This window comes from Macrobrachium nipponense, chromosome 43 (assembly GCF_015104395.2).
Source record: "Macrobrachium nipponense isolate FS-2020 chromosome 43, ASM1510439v2, whole genome shotgun sequence".
Classification (NCBI taxonomy): Eukaryota; Metazoa; Arthropoda; class Malacostraca; order Decapoda; family Palaemonidae; genus Macrobrachium; species Macrobrachium nipponense.
This window is the reverse complement of record NC_061104.1, coordinates 2495074-2515257: the sequence shown is the minus strand read 5'-3', so window position 1 is coordinate 2515257 and position 20184 is coordinate 2495074. Positions and strand designations below refer to the sequence as shown.

The 20184-nt window shown below is 39.6% G+C and overlaps 1 protein-coding gene across 1 annotated transcript in view; it reads left to right on the top strand.

The window, feature by feature from the left end:
• LOC135213980 (large ribosomal subunit protein uL23-like) overlaps positions 1-19812 on the top strand; it is a 29720-nt gene extending 9908 nt beyond the window's left edge. The window contains exons 4-5 of the mRNA XM_064248058.1: positions 4813-4948; positions 19637-19812. Coding sequence (XP_064104128.1) covers positions 4813-4948; positions 19637-19762 — 262 coding nt within the window. The 3' untranslated portion in view covers positions 19763-19812. The remainder of the gene's footprint in view (positions 1-4812; positions 4949-19636) is intronic.
• The last annotated feature ends 372 nt before the right edge of the window (positions 19813-20184 follow it).

Below are 20184 nucleotides of genomic sequence, written 5' to 3'. Positions count from 1 at the left end.
GGAGGGAATGGGCTGGATGTTTGTTTCTTTCTGGGACCCATTTCCTTCCGCTGAAGAACAGTTTGTTTCCCCTCCCATGCCGATAGACTGGCAATTCAGACCACAGGTTTTTTTCCTACCGGGTAAACTGCGAAATTTATTATTCAAAGATCTGGAGGAATGATTCTGAACATCTCTCAGTGCGTTTATAGCACCTGAGGTGATAAGGAAAGAAGGTGCCCACCCGGACATCTGGATAGGGTTTTCAGATGTCCTGGATCTTAATCTGAAAGAAGTAAAAGCGATTCGGTAGTCCCCTCCAGTCCTCGTAAACGAGTTTTGGGAACCAGTGGTCCCAAGATCAACTCTGATTTATTCCCCACAGCTCTCTCATATCTTAAAAGAAGTATCTTCTCATCGGTCCCTGGTTCGCGTTTAGAGAATAAAGCCCTATTTATTAACACAGGCGTTAGAATGTAAACCGATCCTCTATAGGTTCGTTCTACCGGATTGCGAAAGTCCGTACGTCCGTCTCGATCGACGGGCATCCCAACTATTGACATTCCGAGTGGAATCTTTCTTTAGAAGTAAAGTTGAGAGTTTGGTGGAGACTTTAGGGACGTCCCTTTCAATTCTTCTCTTCCGATCTGATTTGAGGGGACGAAGAGGGCTTCTTCTTCTCTGCTCCCTTATTCTCGATCCGGTGATCAGGTACCATTAAACCCGCGCATCCTATGATATTGAACGGGGATGGGAATTTGTTTAGGTCTCTTTTCCCTTTTTTTTTTTCAATCGTCTTAGGAAAATGTACTAATAGGATTTTATGACGTCACAGGGAAGCGACAATGACGCTGATTCGCCCCATGTTGGCCTTCAGGATCCTGGATTCACAGAGGTCCACATACTTCCTAGGTTCACTTTCCTCAAGGACCCTTTTTTCCCGAGGAGAGTCGGGTTCTACTCCTAACATCTAAAGGAAGTACCTATAACCTCTCCTCCGCTCTGAGTCTTTGAGCTACGTTCAGGCTATCGAGATGTTGACCAGGAATTAAAGAATTAACCGTCTTCCATTTCCGTCTGAAGAATGGGATCAAGCTGGCAGTCCACAACTATTTAAAGAATACGCAAATATGTTGTTTGACTGGCCTTTGGGTTCCTCAGAGATTTGTGCGTCCTGTCCCAAACAACAAAGCCCTTCACGATCTTTGCAGTTTCTGTGGAATCTCGAATACTCGCTCTACCATCTACTTTTTGGTCTCACCTGTTTTCTCGGAGTCCAGATGGGTTAATGGCAAAGTACACTCGTGCGAGATCAGGCGAACATATAGTAGCCCTGAGTTTCTTGTTGACCGAAGTCGGTTTGCGTTTATACACCCCCGATGATCGTGTTTAACATTTGAGACCGCAGGTTGGAAACTGTACAGGCCATTCTTGTCCTGTTCGGGACTGAATCGCCTTTTTGCTCCTCGGCGTCCTTTCTCCTGCAACCAGGAAGCCTCGAGTCATGGAGTTTGATTCGCCGTGACGATTTGTCGGGTTGCGTTGATACACCCCCAAGGTTTTGCTTATAATTGAATCGCCCAGGCAGTCCAGACACCTCATCCTTCAGCGCAAAGAATAGTGTCCTTATGGTCTTCAGGGTAAGAGCCCTTGCTGGTCCTTGATTCGTCTGACTGGTCAACTGGTCGGTGTCACCTGACTTTAGTACAGACGGACTGACTGTGCATGTTCCAGATCGAAGCTTTCAATGAATTGGAACTTAGAAGTAGTTCTGAAGTTCTTGATGTGCAAAGTGCATTCGAACCTCTCCTACCTGTTTAACTTCTTGCAATGTGATCTAGGAAGGCCTTCTTCTAACCACCCTAGATACGACAAAGGAGGGTTAGTGAGATTTTAAGCCATCGTTCACAAGCGAAGTTTTTTGCTTTAGAGAACACAAGGCGGTGTGCTCTCTAAACCCTTCCGTTGTGGCCTGTAAGAAATGGTAACCCGTTTTGTCCTTGGGCCAGGAGCTTGGAATCAAGGATGGCACAAGTTAAGTGGGCAGGATCCAGAGAATAGTCCTGTGCCCTGTCGGGTCTCTCCAAGTTTTATTCTACCATAAAACTCAAGAAAGTCCGGAAGTCAATCTGGGCAATCTGCAGTGTTCCGAAAAAGACCAGACTTGCCCATATTCGAAGAGAACCCCACCCTGGCTTTAGTGTTAAGGAGTTTTGCTTTCAAAAATGCTCCCTTCATTGTGTTTGCACAAAGATTTGAAATCTTTTATTCTGAATTTGCTGCACGAGGTGAGGGCGCGGTCCATCGGAATCATTTATTTCACAGAGCATGGGCACTCAGCAACTATCCTGAGTACCAATTTTTTGTTTTAGCGAAGCAACCTCTGTGTTTCACTTCACACTACCCTGCGGATGATGTGAAATGGCATATGATATCTGCTTGCTCGCTAGTGGTCCATACGTTGTCCTGCAGACACAATCTTGGGGCAAGAAGTGCCGCCTAACAATCCATATCCTGGTGAATAAATGGTTAGGAAGAGGCTCTTAATTTAGTTTGTTGGAGTTCGCCCGACAACGGCTAACTTCTTTAACTCGTTAAAGCCTTAGTTAACCACCACTTAACTTTTGGCTAGGTTGGTCAGGTGGGTGATATATTATTTATTTATATTATATATATTTGATTTTACTTTCTTAGCCCTCATGGTTATGGTCAATATGGTTCTAGTCACGTCGTGGTCATGCCCGCCCTGGTTTGACAGATCATCTGGAGTGCACCAGCTATCTAGTTCCTCTACCCTCCGCTGGCCAACTCTAGTATGCACAATAGCAGCACTTAGTGGCCAGTAACCCGCAAAGCCAGCTATGCCTAAAACAGGTTGGAACCAAGATGTAAATCATCTGCATGCATTTGTTTCCCAAAATCCCTTCTAGTTCTGTCCCGCCTTCCCACCTCCCAAATGGTGGGTCTTCCAGCTATATATATATCTGACAGGTAAGTTTCATGGAACAAAACAATGATATTGTTATGATACAATAAAGTTTGTTCATACTTACCTGCATGGCAATATATATAATCAAGTAACCCACCCAACCTCCCCTCTCAGGGGACAGTGGAAACTAAAAATTTATTTGAATAGAAAATGGGAATTGGTTCCTGATACCCGCCTCCCACAGGCGGCGGGAATGGGTACTAGCCCCCACCTGGCCGACCACTTGCGTGTGTCGGGTTTTTAAAAAGTTTTTAAATTCTGGTCGGACTTTTCAGAAAATAAACAGCTGTATATATATCTGCCAGGTAAGTATGAACAAACCCTTTATTTGTAATCATAACAATATCATTTTTCTAGTATATTTTTCTTTCAAAAATTGGTCAATGTGCATTTTCTACGTTTTCTAATGATTAGTTTTTCATCACAGAAAACAACTTTAGGGGCATGAGGGGTATCTAAACTAATTTTTCAAGTTTCTTGTCCTGCAGAAAAAATCGGCTTTTTCCTCTGGTTTGGTTTTTTTATATATATAAAGTTACTATCTAGGCTTTATTTTCTACTTCATTTATCTGGTTTGTTTGCATATCTTTTATTTTTGTAAAATGTAATGGTGAAATAATAAATAAATACAGTAAACTGATGGATACAACTGGTTTTTTACTTGGGGAGTAGAAGTTTATTTACCATGTTTACGCTTGTCTGGTTTTGTGATTTTTTGTTTGAGACGCAGTTCCTTCATCCTAAGTCCCCTACACCTACTATAAGCCCAATAATAATATTTTTGTGGTTCATCAATACGTTCTGGCATCGTGTCATACTGGTTTAATTTTGCTCCAAACTCTTCAACCGAAATATTACAGAATGATTGGAAAAGTCCCTATCTGAAAAGTAGGAGTTTTGGGGTGGACTTAACTCATACCCCCTTTATGCACCCGGTGCGGTGTTAAGTAGACTTGAATGGTGGTAACCCTCACCTAACCTCCAAACAAACTTTCGGTAATGTGAATGGGTTAACGTAAGCATCTTGTTCTCGTTTTCTTTGTTATGGCTGAAAATGCCATTCCAGTGTTTGTTGCCCTTGTAGCCAAGATTTTCCATCTCTATAGATATTGCAATTGTATAATACTATACAGTGGTACCCCCGCATATTTCGCGGGGAATGCTGTATCCAGAACCCCCTCCCCCTGTGAATAGTTAAAGACCCGCCAATGTTTTGGAACCCCTTAAATAAAAATGCTAAAAAATAGCCTATTTTATTTGTTAGTGAAACTCAAGAAAACAACCAAAAACCAAAATTTTCATACTTGGTTTTTTTAATATTTTGTTTTATCCAAAAGAAAATTGCATTTTATGATTAAATTAATAAAAAAGAAAAACCCAGGAATTTTGTTGGATAATTTCTCAAATAGAAAAATAAAATCCCGCGGAATTGCACGAATTTTTGTTCCCGCGAATCAGTGTCGGGAAAGAATGTTTTCCCGAGAGGAGTCCCCTGCGAATCCGGAGAAACGCGAATCCCGGGGGGGTCCCACTGTTTATTATTATTATTTTGGAATTTGGAATTATTTCGATTATTCATACAGAACAAACCTTGAGTGGCCATTGCCTTGAAATTCAAGCTTCCACACAATTTCATTCATTTGAAAGGAATGCTTTAAGAATAGATCAACGTTACATTAAAACTAGGCTGGAAAAAAGGATGGTCAGTAGTTTATAAGTAATAAAAATTTAAAACTTTAACTAAATTATTCAGATACAATGGTGAATTGTTTTAGGGTTATTTTTCAGCCTTTCATTTGAAATTTTGCTTTGGAGAATTCTTAACTTAATAATCTCTCTTTCAGGCTTAACTCCTTCAACATTATCAAATACCCCTTGACCACTGAGTCTGCCATGAAGAAGATCGAAGACAACAACACCCTTGTATTTATCGTTCACTCCTTAGCGAACAAGTACCACATCAAGTCTGCTGTTAAAAAGGTAAGTTGGATGTCTACAACCCTTCCCACTAAACATGATAAGATGATAAAATTTAATACAATTATAAAAAAAAAAAATCATGATTTATTTATAAAAAGCTTAAAATCTTGTGATGCTTTGTTTTGCATATGGTTTGGGAGGGAGTTTTAATAAATATATTTGGGGTCATCTTATCGAATTTGTCTTTACACCTGTTATTGTTAAACCATAGGTTCATATATATATAGCTTAGAAGAATTGATTCAGGCTGTTAACAATGAGTTTCTTGTCATATGTTCCTTTCAAAGGCTAATAATGATTTCTGTTATTTGTTTTCCTCATTATTCACATGAATAGTTTTATAGATTTAATCATTATTTTGTTACTTTCATTAAAGGGGTTTGTGAATGTGTAAGTGTTATACATTTGAGAAATATATACAAAGTATGCTGTAAATTTTATTGCGTGCATCTAAAAGATACTGTAATGTAAGAAAATCCAGTAAAAAGATGAGGGATTTTATAATTGGGTATAAGAAGGCAGAATCAAAGTGTAGTAGAGTGATAAGGGAGAGCATACTTGAAGAAGCCAGGAGTTTTCATGTATTAGAACAGGTAAGTCCACAGACAAAAAAATAAAAAAACAAATGGTATTTACCATCTTGTGGTCACGGAATTTGGGATTGTAAATGGAAAAACTGCATATTTACAAGGTGATGAAATTTAAAACCACCTACCTTGTTGCAGTGGTTTGCGTGGGTTTTGGAAAATCGAAGAAAACTGTGGATAGGATAAAGGAAGGATGCAGCAAAGGCATGGTACTTTAAGGTGGTAAAAATGGTGGAGGAGCTTAAAGGTGAGAAAGTCGATAAGAACCTAATCAATTCTTTTGGCAGAAAAAGGATTGGGGGGATTAGGGAAATTGAATAACTTTACGCTACAAGTTAGGTGATGTCTTATGGAGAAATTAAAGGATTTTTAATGGAACACAAGTGGGAAAAATTTTTTGTTTAAGTAGGAACACTAAGTCAAATTTTCAAGTGAAGTAAATAGGAGTAATGTTAATGTTAAATAGAAAAAAAGGGTCCGAATTTATCTTTAGTCCATTGGCAGTGTATAAATAGTTCCATTGGCAGTGTATAGATTCTATCCAGAGAACCGTAGAAGCTAAGAGATCTACTGGATGGATATAGTGTGTTAGGAAAAAAAGGAGTTTTGACAAGAGTATAGATCGTGGTGGGACAATTTTACGTTTTCGTGAAGAAGCAACGACCCCAAGATTAAAAATGAAAAAGCAGAATTTAAAAAAGGAAGGAAAAGGTAAAAACATCAATGGTAAAAGATAAGGGGTGAATTAACGTATTTGGGGTTGGGAGTAAGCAAAGGTTTTTCGTTGAAGCCTTGGTGAAGAAGTCTTTTTATTAGGGGAAATAATTGAACGATGGTTTATACACAATTGGGTTAGTGATATCCTTGGCAGATGGTAACGGGAGAAAGTCCCACATATGTTGGAAATCCAAAAATCAAAAGAGTACGTTATTGGTCTATTTCAATGTTTATGGGAAGAGATAGTAGGCATTTAGAAAATTAAAAATTAAAGCATTGGTTAAAACTGATATAACACACTTATACCTCCTAGCCAATTATGGTTTCATAGTTGGCAATTGCAAAAGTTTTGTTGTTACTGTTATTGCATGTAAAACTTTTTTTACTCTGTTTTCTCTTTCAATCCCCGAGTGACTATAGGTCCCCGTGGCTTTGCCTTCCATCCTAAAATTCTATATTCCAGTTCCCATTCCGCATTCATAATTCCTTACCAAAGGTTGTTAAATGGTTGGTAATATAGGTAAATGAGTTTATTAAAAAAAAAATTGTTTAAACCTTTGTCTGAGTACCAGACTACATTCCACAATGTAGAAGTTTTAAAGTCGTGTGGCTGAACTAAATTTCCTGTTTACAAGCATCCATTTTTAAAACTTTCCGCAAGAGGAGGTACCCTGAGTTTTAGTTTTGTAAAGCATGAAACCCTTTTCTTTCATGGTCCCAGCCATTTGCATCCTTAGTTTTGTTCTTGTGTGTACAAAGGACCAAGGGAGATCAAGATGAATTTGATTTCCACCTGGTACTAATTAATGCAATAATTTTTCCAAGACTAAGCAATCTCAACAGGTGATTTTTGGATAGGAAGAAGCGAATGACATATCTTGAAGAGTTTTATCGAGTTCACAGTTTTTCATATCCAAGTATCTTACTAGCCAGGTTAATGGCCGAAGTTATTTGAAACTTTAGAGATTTAGGTTTCGGTTTCCAGATTTGCTGTTTAGGTTTGGCGGTGTAAATTAGTTTTATATGGTATGAATGGTTTTTTTTCATTTTTCATTTTTAAAAGGTTTGTGTGTGTTTTTGTTTGTGAATAGTTTTCAACTAATTTTGTGATGTGGCATTTTTTGTTTATTTGGGATATCTATAGTTAAGTGTGTGCTTTAAATGGATAAAAAAACAATTTCCAATTCGTGTTTGTATGAATATAAAGTAAATTATTGTAATGCTTATTAGAGAGGTAGATTGATTCTAGTTACTTCTGTATTATTTTTTAAGTAATTTATTGATAAATTTACTGAATTTTACTCCAAAAAACTATTACTTAAAGAAAGCGCCTCATTACCCACCCCTCTGAAAATGGGGTCTTTTGTCTTAACATTTTATCTTCTGTTTTCAATTCTGAAAATTAAATATATAATTAGGTATGAGAGGCAGAATCAAAGTGTATTTGAGCAGTAGGGAATATCATACTCGAAGCCAGGAGTTTTCATGTATTAGAACAGAGGAGTCACAGACAATACAAAGGTCAAATATGAAACCACGTACCTTTTTGGAGAAAAGACATTGAATTGAATATTTTATGCACATGTAGGTGATTTCTATGGAGAATTGAAGGATTTTTAAGGGAAACAAGTGGGAAATTGTAAGTAGAGCACGATGTAAAAGTTTTAAGTATTAGTATAGGAGTAATGATAAGAGAGAAAAAAGGGTAGAATTTATCTTAATCAGTGGCAGTGTATAAATTCTGTCAGAGAACCAGAAGCTAGGAGATATACTGGTGATATAGTGTGTTAGGAAAAAAGGAGTTGACAGAGTATAGATCAGTGGTGGGACAATTTGTGTTTCATGAAGAAGGTACAACCTAAGATATGGAAAAGCATATTAAAATAGGAAGAAAAACTAAACACATGAGAGAAAAGTGGTAGTGAGTGAGTTGGGAGAAGAAAAGGTCTTTTTGTGAAGCCTGTGAAGAAGCTTTATTGGGGAATATTGAAGATGGTCATACACAATTGGGTTAGTGATATCCTTGACAGAAGGTAAGGGGAGAAGTCCCATATGTTAGAAATCTAGAAAATCAAGAGTATTGGTATATTTCAAATTTTTATGGAAAGAGATAGTAGGAGGTAGAAAATAGAAGGATTGGTTAAAACTGATTGTAGAACACACTCCTAGCAATTGTTTCGTAGTGCAATTGCAAAAGTTTTGTTACTGTTATGCATGTAAAACCTTTTTACTCTCAGTTTCTCTTTCAGCCCTGAGTGACTATAGGTCCAAGTGCTTTGCATGTCCTAAATTCTATATTCCACTCCATTCCATTCCATTACTTACCAAAGTTGTTAAATGTTGGTAATAGGTAGAGGAGTTATTAAAAAAAAAAAAAAAGTTAGACCTTGTCAGTACCAGACTACATTCACAATGTAGAAGTCTTCAAGTCGTGCTGAACTAAATGTCCTATTACAAGCACCCATTTTAACTTTCCAAAGAGGTACCCTGAGTTTAGTTTTGTAAAGCATGAAACCCTTTCTTTCATGGCACCATTGCATCCTTAAGTGTTCTGTGTGTACAAAGACAAGGGAGATCAAGAGTTGAATGTTCCACCTGGACTAATTATGCATAATTTTTCCAGACTAAGCAATCTCAACAGGATTTTTGGATAGGAAGAAGCAATGACATATCTAGAGATTTTATCGAGGTTCACAGTTTTCATGTCCAGTATATTATTAGCAGGTTAATGGCCGAAGTTATTTGAAACTTTAGAGATGTTAAGGTTTCCAGATTTGTCTTTAGTTTGCTGTGAATATATTTTCCATGATATGAATGGTTTATTTTTCATATTTTAAAGGTTTGTGTTTTGTGAATACTTTCACTATTTGGATGTGGCGTTTTTGTTATTTGGATATCTATAGTAGTGTTTGCTTAAATGGATAAACAAATTCCAATTAGTGTTTGATAATATAAAGTAAATTATTGTAATGCTTATTAGAGAGGTAGGTTGTTTCTAGTTACTTCTGTATTATTTGTTAAGTAATTTACTGAATTTTACTCCAAAAAAACTATTACTTTTAGAAAGTGACTCATTACCCACCCCTCTGAAATGGTCTTTGGCCTAAATTTTATATTCAGTTCAATTCTGAGAAATTATATAATTAGGTATGAGAAGGCAGAATCAAAGTGTATTTGAGCAGTAGGGAAAATCATACTCTAAGCCAGGAGTTTTCATGTATTAGAACAGGCGAGTCACAGACAAAGCAAAGTTCAAATATGAAACCATGTACCTTTTTGGAGAAAAGACATTGAATTGAATATTTTATGCACATGTAGGTGATTTCTATGGATAAATGAAGGATTTTTAAGGGAAACAAGAGGGAAATTGTAAGTAGAACACGATGTAAAAGTTTTAAGTATAAGTATAGGAGTAATGATGAGAGAAAAAAAAGGGTAGAATTTATCTTAATCAGTGGCAGTGTATAAATTCTGTCAGAGAACCAGAAGCTAGGAGATATACTGGTGATATAGTGTGTTAGGAAAAAAGGAGTTGACAGAGTATAGATGGTGGTTAGACAATTTGTGTTTCATGAAGAAGGTACAACCCAAGATATGGAAAAGCATATTAAAATAGGAAGAAAAACTAAACACATGAGAGAAAAGTGGTAATGAGTGAGTTGGGAGAAGAAAGAGGTCTTTTTGTAAAGCCTGTGAAGAAGCTTTATTGGGGAATATTGAAGTACTAAATGTCCAAGTTTATCTATTACAAGCATCCATTTTAACTTTCCTATGAGGTACCCTGAGTTTAGTTTTGTAATGCAATGAAACCCTTTCTTTCAAAGGCACCATTGCACCCTTAGTGTTGTGTGCGTGGAAAGACAAGGAGATCAAGACTGACGTGTTCCACCTGGACTAATTATGCATAATTTTTCCAGACTAAGCAGTCTTAACAGAAGTTTAATGTATGACACTTACCTGGCAGGTATTATATATAGCTATATTCTCTGTTCCACCTGGCAGAATTTCAAAACTCGCGGCAAACGCTAGTAACCTATTAGTAGTTCAGGCAACCACCACCCCGTTCCCGTGGCGCTAGCGCTAGGAACCGTTCCCAATTGGGCCAGATTTTCTCTGCCAGCCGAACCGGCAACATTGTTGGTGGTTCCCTGCTAGAATTTTCAATCTCGTTGCTGACTGATCTTGGATTTGGTATTGTACTCGGAAACGTTAGCTTGGCATTCGCTTTGGATTGTTCTTTAAAGATGTCTGATACTGGAAGTATGTTTAGAGTGTGTGTTAAAGAGGGTGTAAGGTAAGATTGCCGAAAGCTTCGGTCGACCCTTCATACCGTTTGTAAGAAGTGTAGGGAGAATATGTGTACTTGGGAGAATAAAATGCATTGATGTGAGAATTTATCAGAGAGGAATGGAAGGTCTTTATGAAATATGTTGAGAGGCTTGAGAAAGATCGTGTAAGGAGATCTGTTTCTCGTAGTGAGAAGTCAAATTCTTCGAGTAAAAGGAGTGTGAATGTATTTCCTCTCCAGCTCCTTCTAATGTAGAATTGGTAGTTCCTTCTCCCCAGGTATCTCCTGCGCCCGCTGCTGTATCGGAGGAGGCGAACGATACAAATATTGTGAAAGTGTTCGCTGCCCTTGCGTCCATGGGCGACCAGATACAGCGACTTACAGATAGAGTTAGTGCTTTCGATGTCAGTGAAAGTGTAGTGGAGGGGGCGTCTGATCGTCTCTCTCGTGCTCCTAGACCTAGACCTCTGTCAAGCTCCAGACCCAAGGGAGAAGGCATGTCGACAGTCGAAGGGAGGCGAGAGAGGTTTTGTCCACGGTCAGGCGTCCCTTCGAACAGTCCTGTTGCAAAGTCCCAGGCTGTTGCAGTTCGCCGCAGAAAAGGCGTAACTGGGAAGTGTGCGTCCTCGGAAGGTCGACTTCCGAGCGAGAACGTCGGTATGTAGTGGTGTTTCACCCACTCAAGAGGACGTTCAGGACATCAACTGCTCTCGAGAGACAGGTGCAAGATAGTGAGGCTTGGAGTAGTCCTGAGGTGTTGTCATCCTCGGAAGACGGGGACGCAGTGCCGATCAAGAGGAAAAGGATTTTTTCGTACTAGAGATGGAACGCAGGACGCACTGGTGATATACGTCAGTCTCGGCATGGTATTTCCATGGAGAATCGCCTCCATCTTCTCATGTATCCTCCCCTCGTATTTCTCCGTCGGGTAGAGTACAAGATCGCTCTCCGTTAGGTCGCAGTCCCGCTCGTATCCTCATCCTTCGTCGTCTAACCATTCAGGAGGATAGTACGAAGCATTTTCTTACGGGAAATGCAGTCCCAAAGTTGGCAGGGCTGATGAAGTCTTGGGATGCTCCTGAACAAGCATCTTCGAAGCGTAAGGACGATTTCCTTCCCATTAAGTCTTCTAAAAGGGAAGACAAGGACGCGTTCGCCGAGGACGCAGGACGCACTGGCGCTAGAGGAAAATAGTTGCGAAAGAAGCAGGACGCAAACGTCAGGACGCGGGAACAATGGTGGACGCAGGCGCAGGAAGCAGGCGTGTCTACGATGGACGCAGGACGCAGGCGGCAGGACATCGAGAGGAGCGGCATGAACGCCGACCGCCTCGTAAGCCCGCGGGACGTCAGGCTGGCTTAGGACGCCGACTGGCGTTCGGTAGCCGCAGGACGCGAGGCTCCAGGACTCTATTCCTTCAACGAAGCGTCAATACGACGAGATTTACAAGACATTTCTTCAGCAGAAGAAGAATTGGAAGTAATTGAAGAAAAGAATACGGAACCGTCTTCAGATATAAGGTTTCTGACTTCACGTCTTATGGCTGTTTTTTGAGGGGGAATTTAAACCGACAGCTCCGTTATCCCCCTTATCACAGTTTTCCAAGACAAGGACTCCAAAGAAGTCCTCTTTCCTTAAAATGACAATGTCAATTTCGGCAAAGAAGGCCCTTCAACGGGTGAATGACTGGATGAAGGAGAAGAAACGAATCGGGAAAATACTCTTTTGTTTTTCCTCCAGCTAAGTTGGCTTCTAATCAGGAGTATGGTACGCTACTGGAGAAAGTCTAGGCCTGGGAGTACCTGCCTCCTCCCAGGGAGACTTCTCCAGTATAGTAGACAGCTCACGCAGACAGGCGTTACAGTCTGCCAAGGTCTGGTGGACGTCTCAGGAATTTTGACATCTATTTAAAGGGATTTTTAGGACTTTCGAAGTCTTCAATTTCTTGGATTGGTCTTTGGGAGCGCTAGCGAACTCCCTAGAAGAAGAGGATTCGCAGGACTTAGAACAGCTAAGAGCATTATGTCCTGCATGGATAAGGCTCTGAGAGACGGAACGAATGAACTGGCTTCGTTATTCACAGCAGGAGTACTTAAGAAGAGATCGCTGTTGTGTTCGTTCGCTTCAAAAGGAGTTTCTAACTCTCCGAAATCGGAGTTACTGTTCTCGGTCCTCTTTCGAAACAGCTGTTTCCTTCATAGGTGATTAGGGATATAGCTCTCTCCCTTTCGCAGAAAGCCACTCAAGATCTTCTTTCTTCTTCAGTTAAAAAGTTCTTACCACCAAGTTGGTGAAGAAGACTCCAAAGGATACTAGGCCTTCGCAACAGCCCTTTCGAGGAAGAAACATTCGCTCGACCCGCCGTTTAGGGGTCAGAGAGTACCGCGAAAAGAGAGCCAAGACCCCCCCTCTAAAGAATGAGAACTCAGTCCTCCAGACGACATGGGAGCCAGACTTCAAGGTTTTTTGGGAAGTTTGGCAGAATATGAAGGCAGTCCCTGGGCTGTCAACGTAGCTCGGGAAGGGTACAAGATTCCTTTCTTGAAAAGACCTCCTCTCGCAACATCTCCGAGAGCCCTCGGGGCAAATTACAACGATTTAGAGAAGAAAGCGGCTCTGTGGGAGCAAGTAGCTTCCATGCTAGAGAAAGGAGCCATAGAACCTGTTCTGGATCACGAATCTCCGGGATTTTACAACCGTCTGTTCCTGGTTGCAAAGTCCTCGGGAGGTTGGAGGCCATGCTGGACGTAAGTCAACTGAATCTTTTCGTAGAAAATAGCCAAGTTCCCTATGGAGACGAACGATTCAGTACTGGCAGCGGTACGTCCAGGGGACTGGATGGCGACTCTGGACTTACAAGACGCATACTTTCATATTCCGATTCATCCAGGAAGCAGGAAGTATCTAAGGTTTGTGATTCAGGACAGGGTCTTTCAGTTCAAGGTGGCCCTATGCTTCGCCTTTGCACAAGCCCCTCAAGTGTTCACGAGGATATGTCCAATGTGGCGAGATGGTTACATTTTACGAGGGATCAGAGTGTCTTTTTATCTGGAACGACTGGTTGATAAGATCCCAATCAAGAAGTCAATGTCTGGAGGACTTGAGTCAAACATTGGACTTGGCAAAAGACCTAGGTCTGGTAGTGAATATGGGAAAGTCTCAATTGGAGCCCCAACAACAGATAGTTTATTTGGGGATTCAGATATCGGCAGTGACTTTTCGGGCTTTTCCGTCCCCCGAGAGGCAAGCCCAATGCATTCGGAAGGTGCAGGACTTTCTAAAGAAAGACCGATGCTCTGCAAGAGAGTGGATGAGTCTACTGGGCACACTCTTCGGTAGAGAGGTTCATTTCTTTAGGAGACTGCACATGAGACCTCTTCAGTTTTTCCTGAGGATTCATGGCCAAGAAAAATTGCAACCGGATTCCTTCCAGTTTCTAATTCCGGCCGAAGTAAAGGAGGAATTAAAGTGGTGGCTAACTCCAGGCAGGTTAGCAAGAGGGATGTCGCTTCAGCAGAAGAACCCGACTCGTCTTGTTTTCCGACGCGTCGGACGCGGGTTGGGGAGCGACATTAGGCCCTCAAGAGGTGTCGGGACTTTGGAGCAAGGTCGAAAACGAAGTGGCACATAAACAGGAAGGAACTGATGGCAATTTTCTTGGCTTTGAAGCACTTCAGAGAGTTGATTCGAAACAAGACAGTGCAGGTCAACGTCGGACAACACCACGGCTCTGGCATACATCCGGAAACAAGGGGGAACTCATTCTTTTCCCCTTTACGATCTGGCAAAAGAAATTCTGCTTTGGCGGAGAGGAAAAGGTCGTGATACTCACCAGGTTTATACAAGGAGAGAAGAACGTGGGTGCGGACCTGTTGAGCAGAAGAGAGCAACTTCTCTTGACGGAGTGGACGTTGCACATGGAGGTTTGCCAGAGCCTGTGGAAGTTGTGGGGCCGTCCGGTAGTGGATCTGTTTGCGACAGCCGAAAAGAAATAAAAAGGTTACCAACGATATTTGGCTCTCCGGTTCCAGACCAGGAAGCAGTGGCGGTCGATGCATTCCTGATGGATTGGTCAAACTTAGATCTGTACGCTTTTCCTCCGTTCAAGGTGCTGGGGAAAGTGATGAAGTTCAGGGAGAGCAAAGGACGAGGATGACCTTAATAGCCCCGTTTTGGCCGGCCCAAAGTTGGTTCACAGAGTACTGGAATGGACAGTAGATACGCCAAGGACTCTTCCTATAAGAGTAGATTTTACTCAGACAACCCCACTTCGACAGGTTTTTCACAAGAATAACCCTCGCTCTGGGTCTGACTTGCGTTCAGACTTTTAATCGAACGTCTGGTCAGAGCGAGGGGATATTCTAGAGGAAAAAAAAAAAAGGGTGGCCAGTGCAGTGGCTAGAGCCAGAAGAACCTCCACAATCACAGTGTATCAGTCGAAGTGGGACAATTTCCGGAAGTGGTGTAAGAACAGGAAAGTGTCTTCATCCAGTACCTCTGTGACCCAAATCGCAGATTTCCTTCTATACTTGAGGAAGGATTTACGCTTGTCAGTTTCGACAATCAAAAGGTTATAAGAGTATGCTAACCTCAGTGTTTAGACACAGGGATCTAGACATCTCGAATAACTTAGACCTTAGAGATCTGATTAGGTCGTTTGGTACGAAGAACAATCAGAATGCAGGCCACCTGCTTGGAACCTGATGTGGTCTTGAAGTATTTAACTTCTAGCAAATTCGAGCCGTTTAGAGGAATCCTCTCTGAGAGATCTTGCTAAGAAGACTATCTTTTTAGTAGCATTAGCAACTGCTAAAAGAGTTAGTGAGCTTCAGGCCATATCGAAGAAGGTGGGATGGAGACATGGCAATGCAGTGTGTTCATTCCAAGAAGGTTTCTTGGCCAAGAATGAGAATCCAGCTAATCCTTGGCCAAGATCCTTTGAAGTTTTTTGGGTCTAGCTGAATTGGTGGGTCAAGAGCAAGAAAGAGTTCTCTGCCCAGTAAGAGCGTTGCGATGTTATATAGAAAGAACAAGAGTTATCAGAGGGAAGTCTGATGCTCTGTGGTGTTTCAGTTAAAGATCGCACTAGAACCCATGACGAAGAACGCTCTAGCCTTCTTCATGAGAGAGTTAATTAAAGAGGCTCATATGTTTGTGTGAAGAGCAGAGCTTTGGTATTTTGAAAGTGAAGGCTCATGAAGTCAGGGTGGGCATGGCAACTTCATTAGCTTTTAAAAAGAATTTAGCCCTCAAGGAAATTATTGAATCTACATATTGGAGAACTAATTCAATATTCGCGTCTCATTATCTTAGGGACGTTCAGACAACCTTTGATAATTGTCAGACGCTAGGTCCATACGTGTCCTCAGGTACAGTATTGGGCAAAGGAGTTACTACCCCATAACCTTCTTTTAAGCTAGTTGATTTTATTAGGTGATGGTGTTTGTGTTTATTGGTCGTCTGAGAAAAGTGGGCGGTACTTTTCTCAGTCTTGTTAGTATGATCCGGTGATGGTGTGTGTGTAGTTCAGGTAAATGATCTGTTACTAGCTTGAATGCCGTGGCATAAGAGGGCTGTAAGGTTCTGTCAACACATTGGTCACGTCCAGTTTGTCAGTTTCCAGTCTTAGCTTCTTCAACATACAGGACATTCTTCCTTGTTGAGAGCTACTAAGGTTTAAGCAGGCTTAGAGGCAGGACCTATGAAGTCAGCTACCTTAGCAGGTAAGGAACCTGGAGTTTTAATAAGTATTTTAATAATATTTTTTATACTCTAGGAATGTTGCTGTCCTTGACCCCCCACCAAATGTGTCAATCAGCTATATATACCTGCCAGGGGTAAGTGTCATACATTAAAATGAAGTTTTTATGATAAAACAAAGTTAATGTATACTTACCTGGCAGGTATATATAATTTAATTCCCACCCGCCTCCCCTCAGGGGACAGGGTTCAGAGAAAATCTGGCCCAATTGGGAACGGTTCCTAGCGCTAGCGCCACAGTAACGGGGTGGTGGTTGCCTGAACTACTAATAGGTTACTAGCGTTTGCCGCGAGTTTTGAAAATTTCTGCCAGGTGGAACAGAGAATATAGCTATATATATACCTGCCAGGTAAGTATACATTAAACTTTGTTTTATCATAAAAACTTCATTTTGGATAGGAAGAAGCAATAACTTATCTAGAGATTTTATCAAGGTTCACAGTTTTCCTGTCCAGTATATTACTAGCAGTTAATGGCCGAAGTTTTTTTGAAACTTTTGAGATGTAAGGTTTCCAGATTTGTCTTTAGTTTGCTGTGAATATATTTTCCATGGTATGAATGGTTTATTTTTCATATTTTAATTTTTTTTTATTTTTGTGAATTGTTTCACTATTTTGATTGTATGGTAAAAAAAAAGTGCATATTAAAAAAAGAAGTTTAATCTATTCATGGGATTATTGGCATTGGAATGTTTGATAAATATAAAGAAAATTATTTTAATTTTGATACAGAAGCAGATGGATTCTAGTTACATATAAATTATTTATTAAGTAATTTATTTATAAATTAACTGAGTTTTACTCCAAAGAACTATTATTACTTAGGGAAAGCGCCTCACCCCCCCCCCCCGCCCAAACTCCCCAAACTGTCTGTTCCTTGCCTAAGTTTTATATTAGTGCAGTTCTGAGAGATTTTATAATTAGGTATTTTAAGGCAGAATCAAAGTGAAGTAGAGTGATAGGGAAAAGTATACTTGAAGAAGCCAGGAGTTTTCATGTATTAGAACAGTGAAGTCCACAGACAATAAAAAAAACAAATGGCTATTAACCCAACTTGTGGTCAAGGAATATTGGATGTAAAAACTGCATATTTACAAAGCGATGAAATTTAAAGGTAGGTGGTTTGTGTGGGTTATGGAAATCGAAGAAAAATGTGTATAGGATAAGGGAAGGATGCAGCAAAGGCGTGGTACTGTAAGGTGAGAAAAGTCAGTCAGAACCTAAACAATTCTTTTGGAGAAAAGACTAAATTGAATATTTTATGCACACATGTAGATGATTTTATGGAGAAACTGAAGGATTTTTAAGGGAAACAAGTGGGAAATTGTAAGTAGTACACGAAGTATAAGTATAGGAGTAATGATAAGAGAGAGAAAAAAGGGTCGAATTTATCTTAGTCAGTGGCAGTGTATAAATTCTTTAAGAGAACCAGCAGCTAGAAGATTTTCTGGTAATATAGTGTGATAGGAAAAAAGAGTTGACAGAGTACAGATCAGTGGTAGGAAAATAGTTGACAGTATAGATCAGTGGTGGGACAATTTGCGTTTCGTGAAGAAGGAACGACCCAAGATATTAAAAAAGCAGAATTAAATAGGAAGAAAAGGTAAAAACATAATGGTAGATAAGTGGTAGTGAGTGAGTTGGGAGAAGAAAAGGTTTTTTGTGAAGCCTGTGAAGAAGCTTTATTAGGGGATATTGAAGATGGTCATACACAATTGAGTTAGGTGATATCCTTGACAGATGGTAACGGGAGAAGTCCCATACACAATTGAGTAGTGATATCCTTGACAGATGGTAACGGGAGAAGTCCCATATGTTAGAAATCTAGAAAATCAAGAGTATTGGTATATTTCAAATGTTTATGGAAAGAGATAGTAGGAGTTAGAAAATTAGAAGCATTGGTTAAAACTGATTGTAGAACACACACCTAGCAATTGTTTCATAGTGCAATTGCAAAAGTTTTGTTACTGTTATGCCTTTAAACCCTTTTTACTCTCAATTTCTTTTGCAGCCCTGAATGACTTTATAGGTCCCAGCGCTTGGCCTATCCTAAATTGTATATTCCACTCCATTCTATTCCTTACCAAACTTGTTAAATGTTGGTAATAGGTAAATGAGTTATTAAAGAAAAAAACGTTAGACCTTGTCAGTACCAGACTACATTCATAATGTAGAATCTTTTAAACTGCTGAACTAAATGTCCAAGTTTATCCATTACAAGCATCCATTTTAACTTTCCAATGAGGTACCCTGAGATTAGTTTTGTAATGCATGAAACCCTTTCTTTCAAGGCACCATTGCATCCTTAGTGTTGTGTGTGTGCAAAGACAAGGGAGATCAATAATTGACTGTTCCACCTGGACTAATTATGCATAATTTTTCCAGACTAAGCAGTCTTAACAGGATTTTTGGATAAGAAGAAGCAATAACTTATCTAGAGATTTTATCAAGGTTCACAGTTATCATGCAAGATATGTTGATGTATTTTCATGTCCAGTATAATACTAGCAGGTTAATTGCTGAAGTTATTTGAAACTTTTGAGATGTTAAGGTTACCAGATTTGTCTTTTGGTTGCTGTGAATATATTTTCCATGGTATGAATGGTTTATTTTTCATATTTCAAGTTTTTCTTTTTGTTTGTGAATAGTGTTACTATTTTGATGGTATGGTAAAGAAAAGGCATATTACAAAAAAAAAAAAAAAATAATATATTCATGGCATTATTGCTATGGGAATTTCAATTGTTAAGTGTTAGCTTAAATGGATTTTAAAAAAATGCCAGCTAATGTTTGATAATGTAAAGTAAAGAAAATTATTGTACTGCTTAATACAGATGTAGATAGATTCTAGTTGCTTCTGTATCATTTATTAAGTAATTTATTTACTGAATTTTACTCCAAAGAACTATTACTTGAAGAAAGTGCCTCATTAACCACCCCCCCCCGAAAAGGTCTTTGGGCTAAATTTTATATTCAATTCTTGTATAACCTCTCGAGGATTTGGGAGAAATACTTGTAAGTTCTGGTAATGGTGCGTATTCAGTCAGCAGCAAATGGCATAAATTGTCAGAATCCTTTAGAACATTCTTGTCTTCAATGTGTTGGTTTTGTTGTATCAAGTTTCAAGCATTTGCTTCAAGTTTTATATTAAAAGTTCAAATTTCAATGAGATTTTGAATTTTTTTTCTTTTAAGAAAAATTTAATGAGTCGTATTGTTTCCAATGTATTTTTATACTAATTTTACTTGTTATTTCTAGTCATACATTTCACATTTTTTCATTTATATTTTCAAATATCACAGGTTTTTTAATGCTCATTTTGTTTCTCTCCAACAGCTCTATGAAATCGACGTTGCCCGCGTCAACACCCTACATAGACCTGATGGCCTGAAGAAGGCGTTTGTTAAATTAGCACCAGACTATGACGCCCTGGATGTCGCCAACAAGATTGGTATCATCTAAACTGTATGTTGGTTAAATAAAGAAAAAAAAGCCACATTTTTTATAAAGTTCCCCGTGTTTAAAATATTTAGCCCCAAGTATATTGATTAAATATGGTTCATCCAAAATATGTTTGTTATTGAGGGTAGAGACTTGCTTCCACTTTTACTTCTTAGATGTCTGAGAGTACTGTACAACTATGCTTTCTGATTTAGTGACACATTTTTGGGAAAGATTGCAAGCATTATAAAAAATAACATGCAAGTGGAAAAGACGCACGTCTGTCATTCTTGTTAATCTGCTTCGGCGTCAACAATCTTCAGTGACGGTGACGCCAGTGCATTCTCCAATTAATTGTGGGAGAAGAAAGGATTTCGTGGCTGATTCTCGTGCCAAGAGGGGAAAAACAGGTTTTTCTCCATCTTCAAGCCAGGACTGTCACA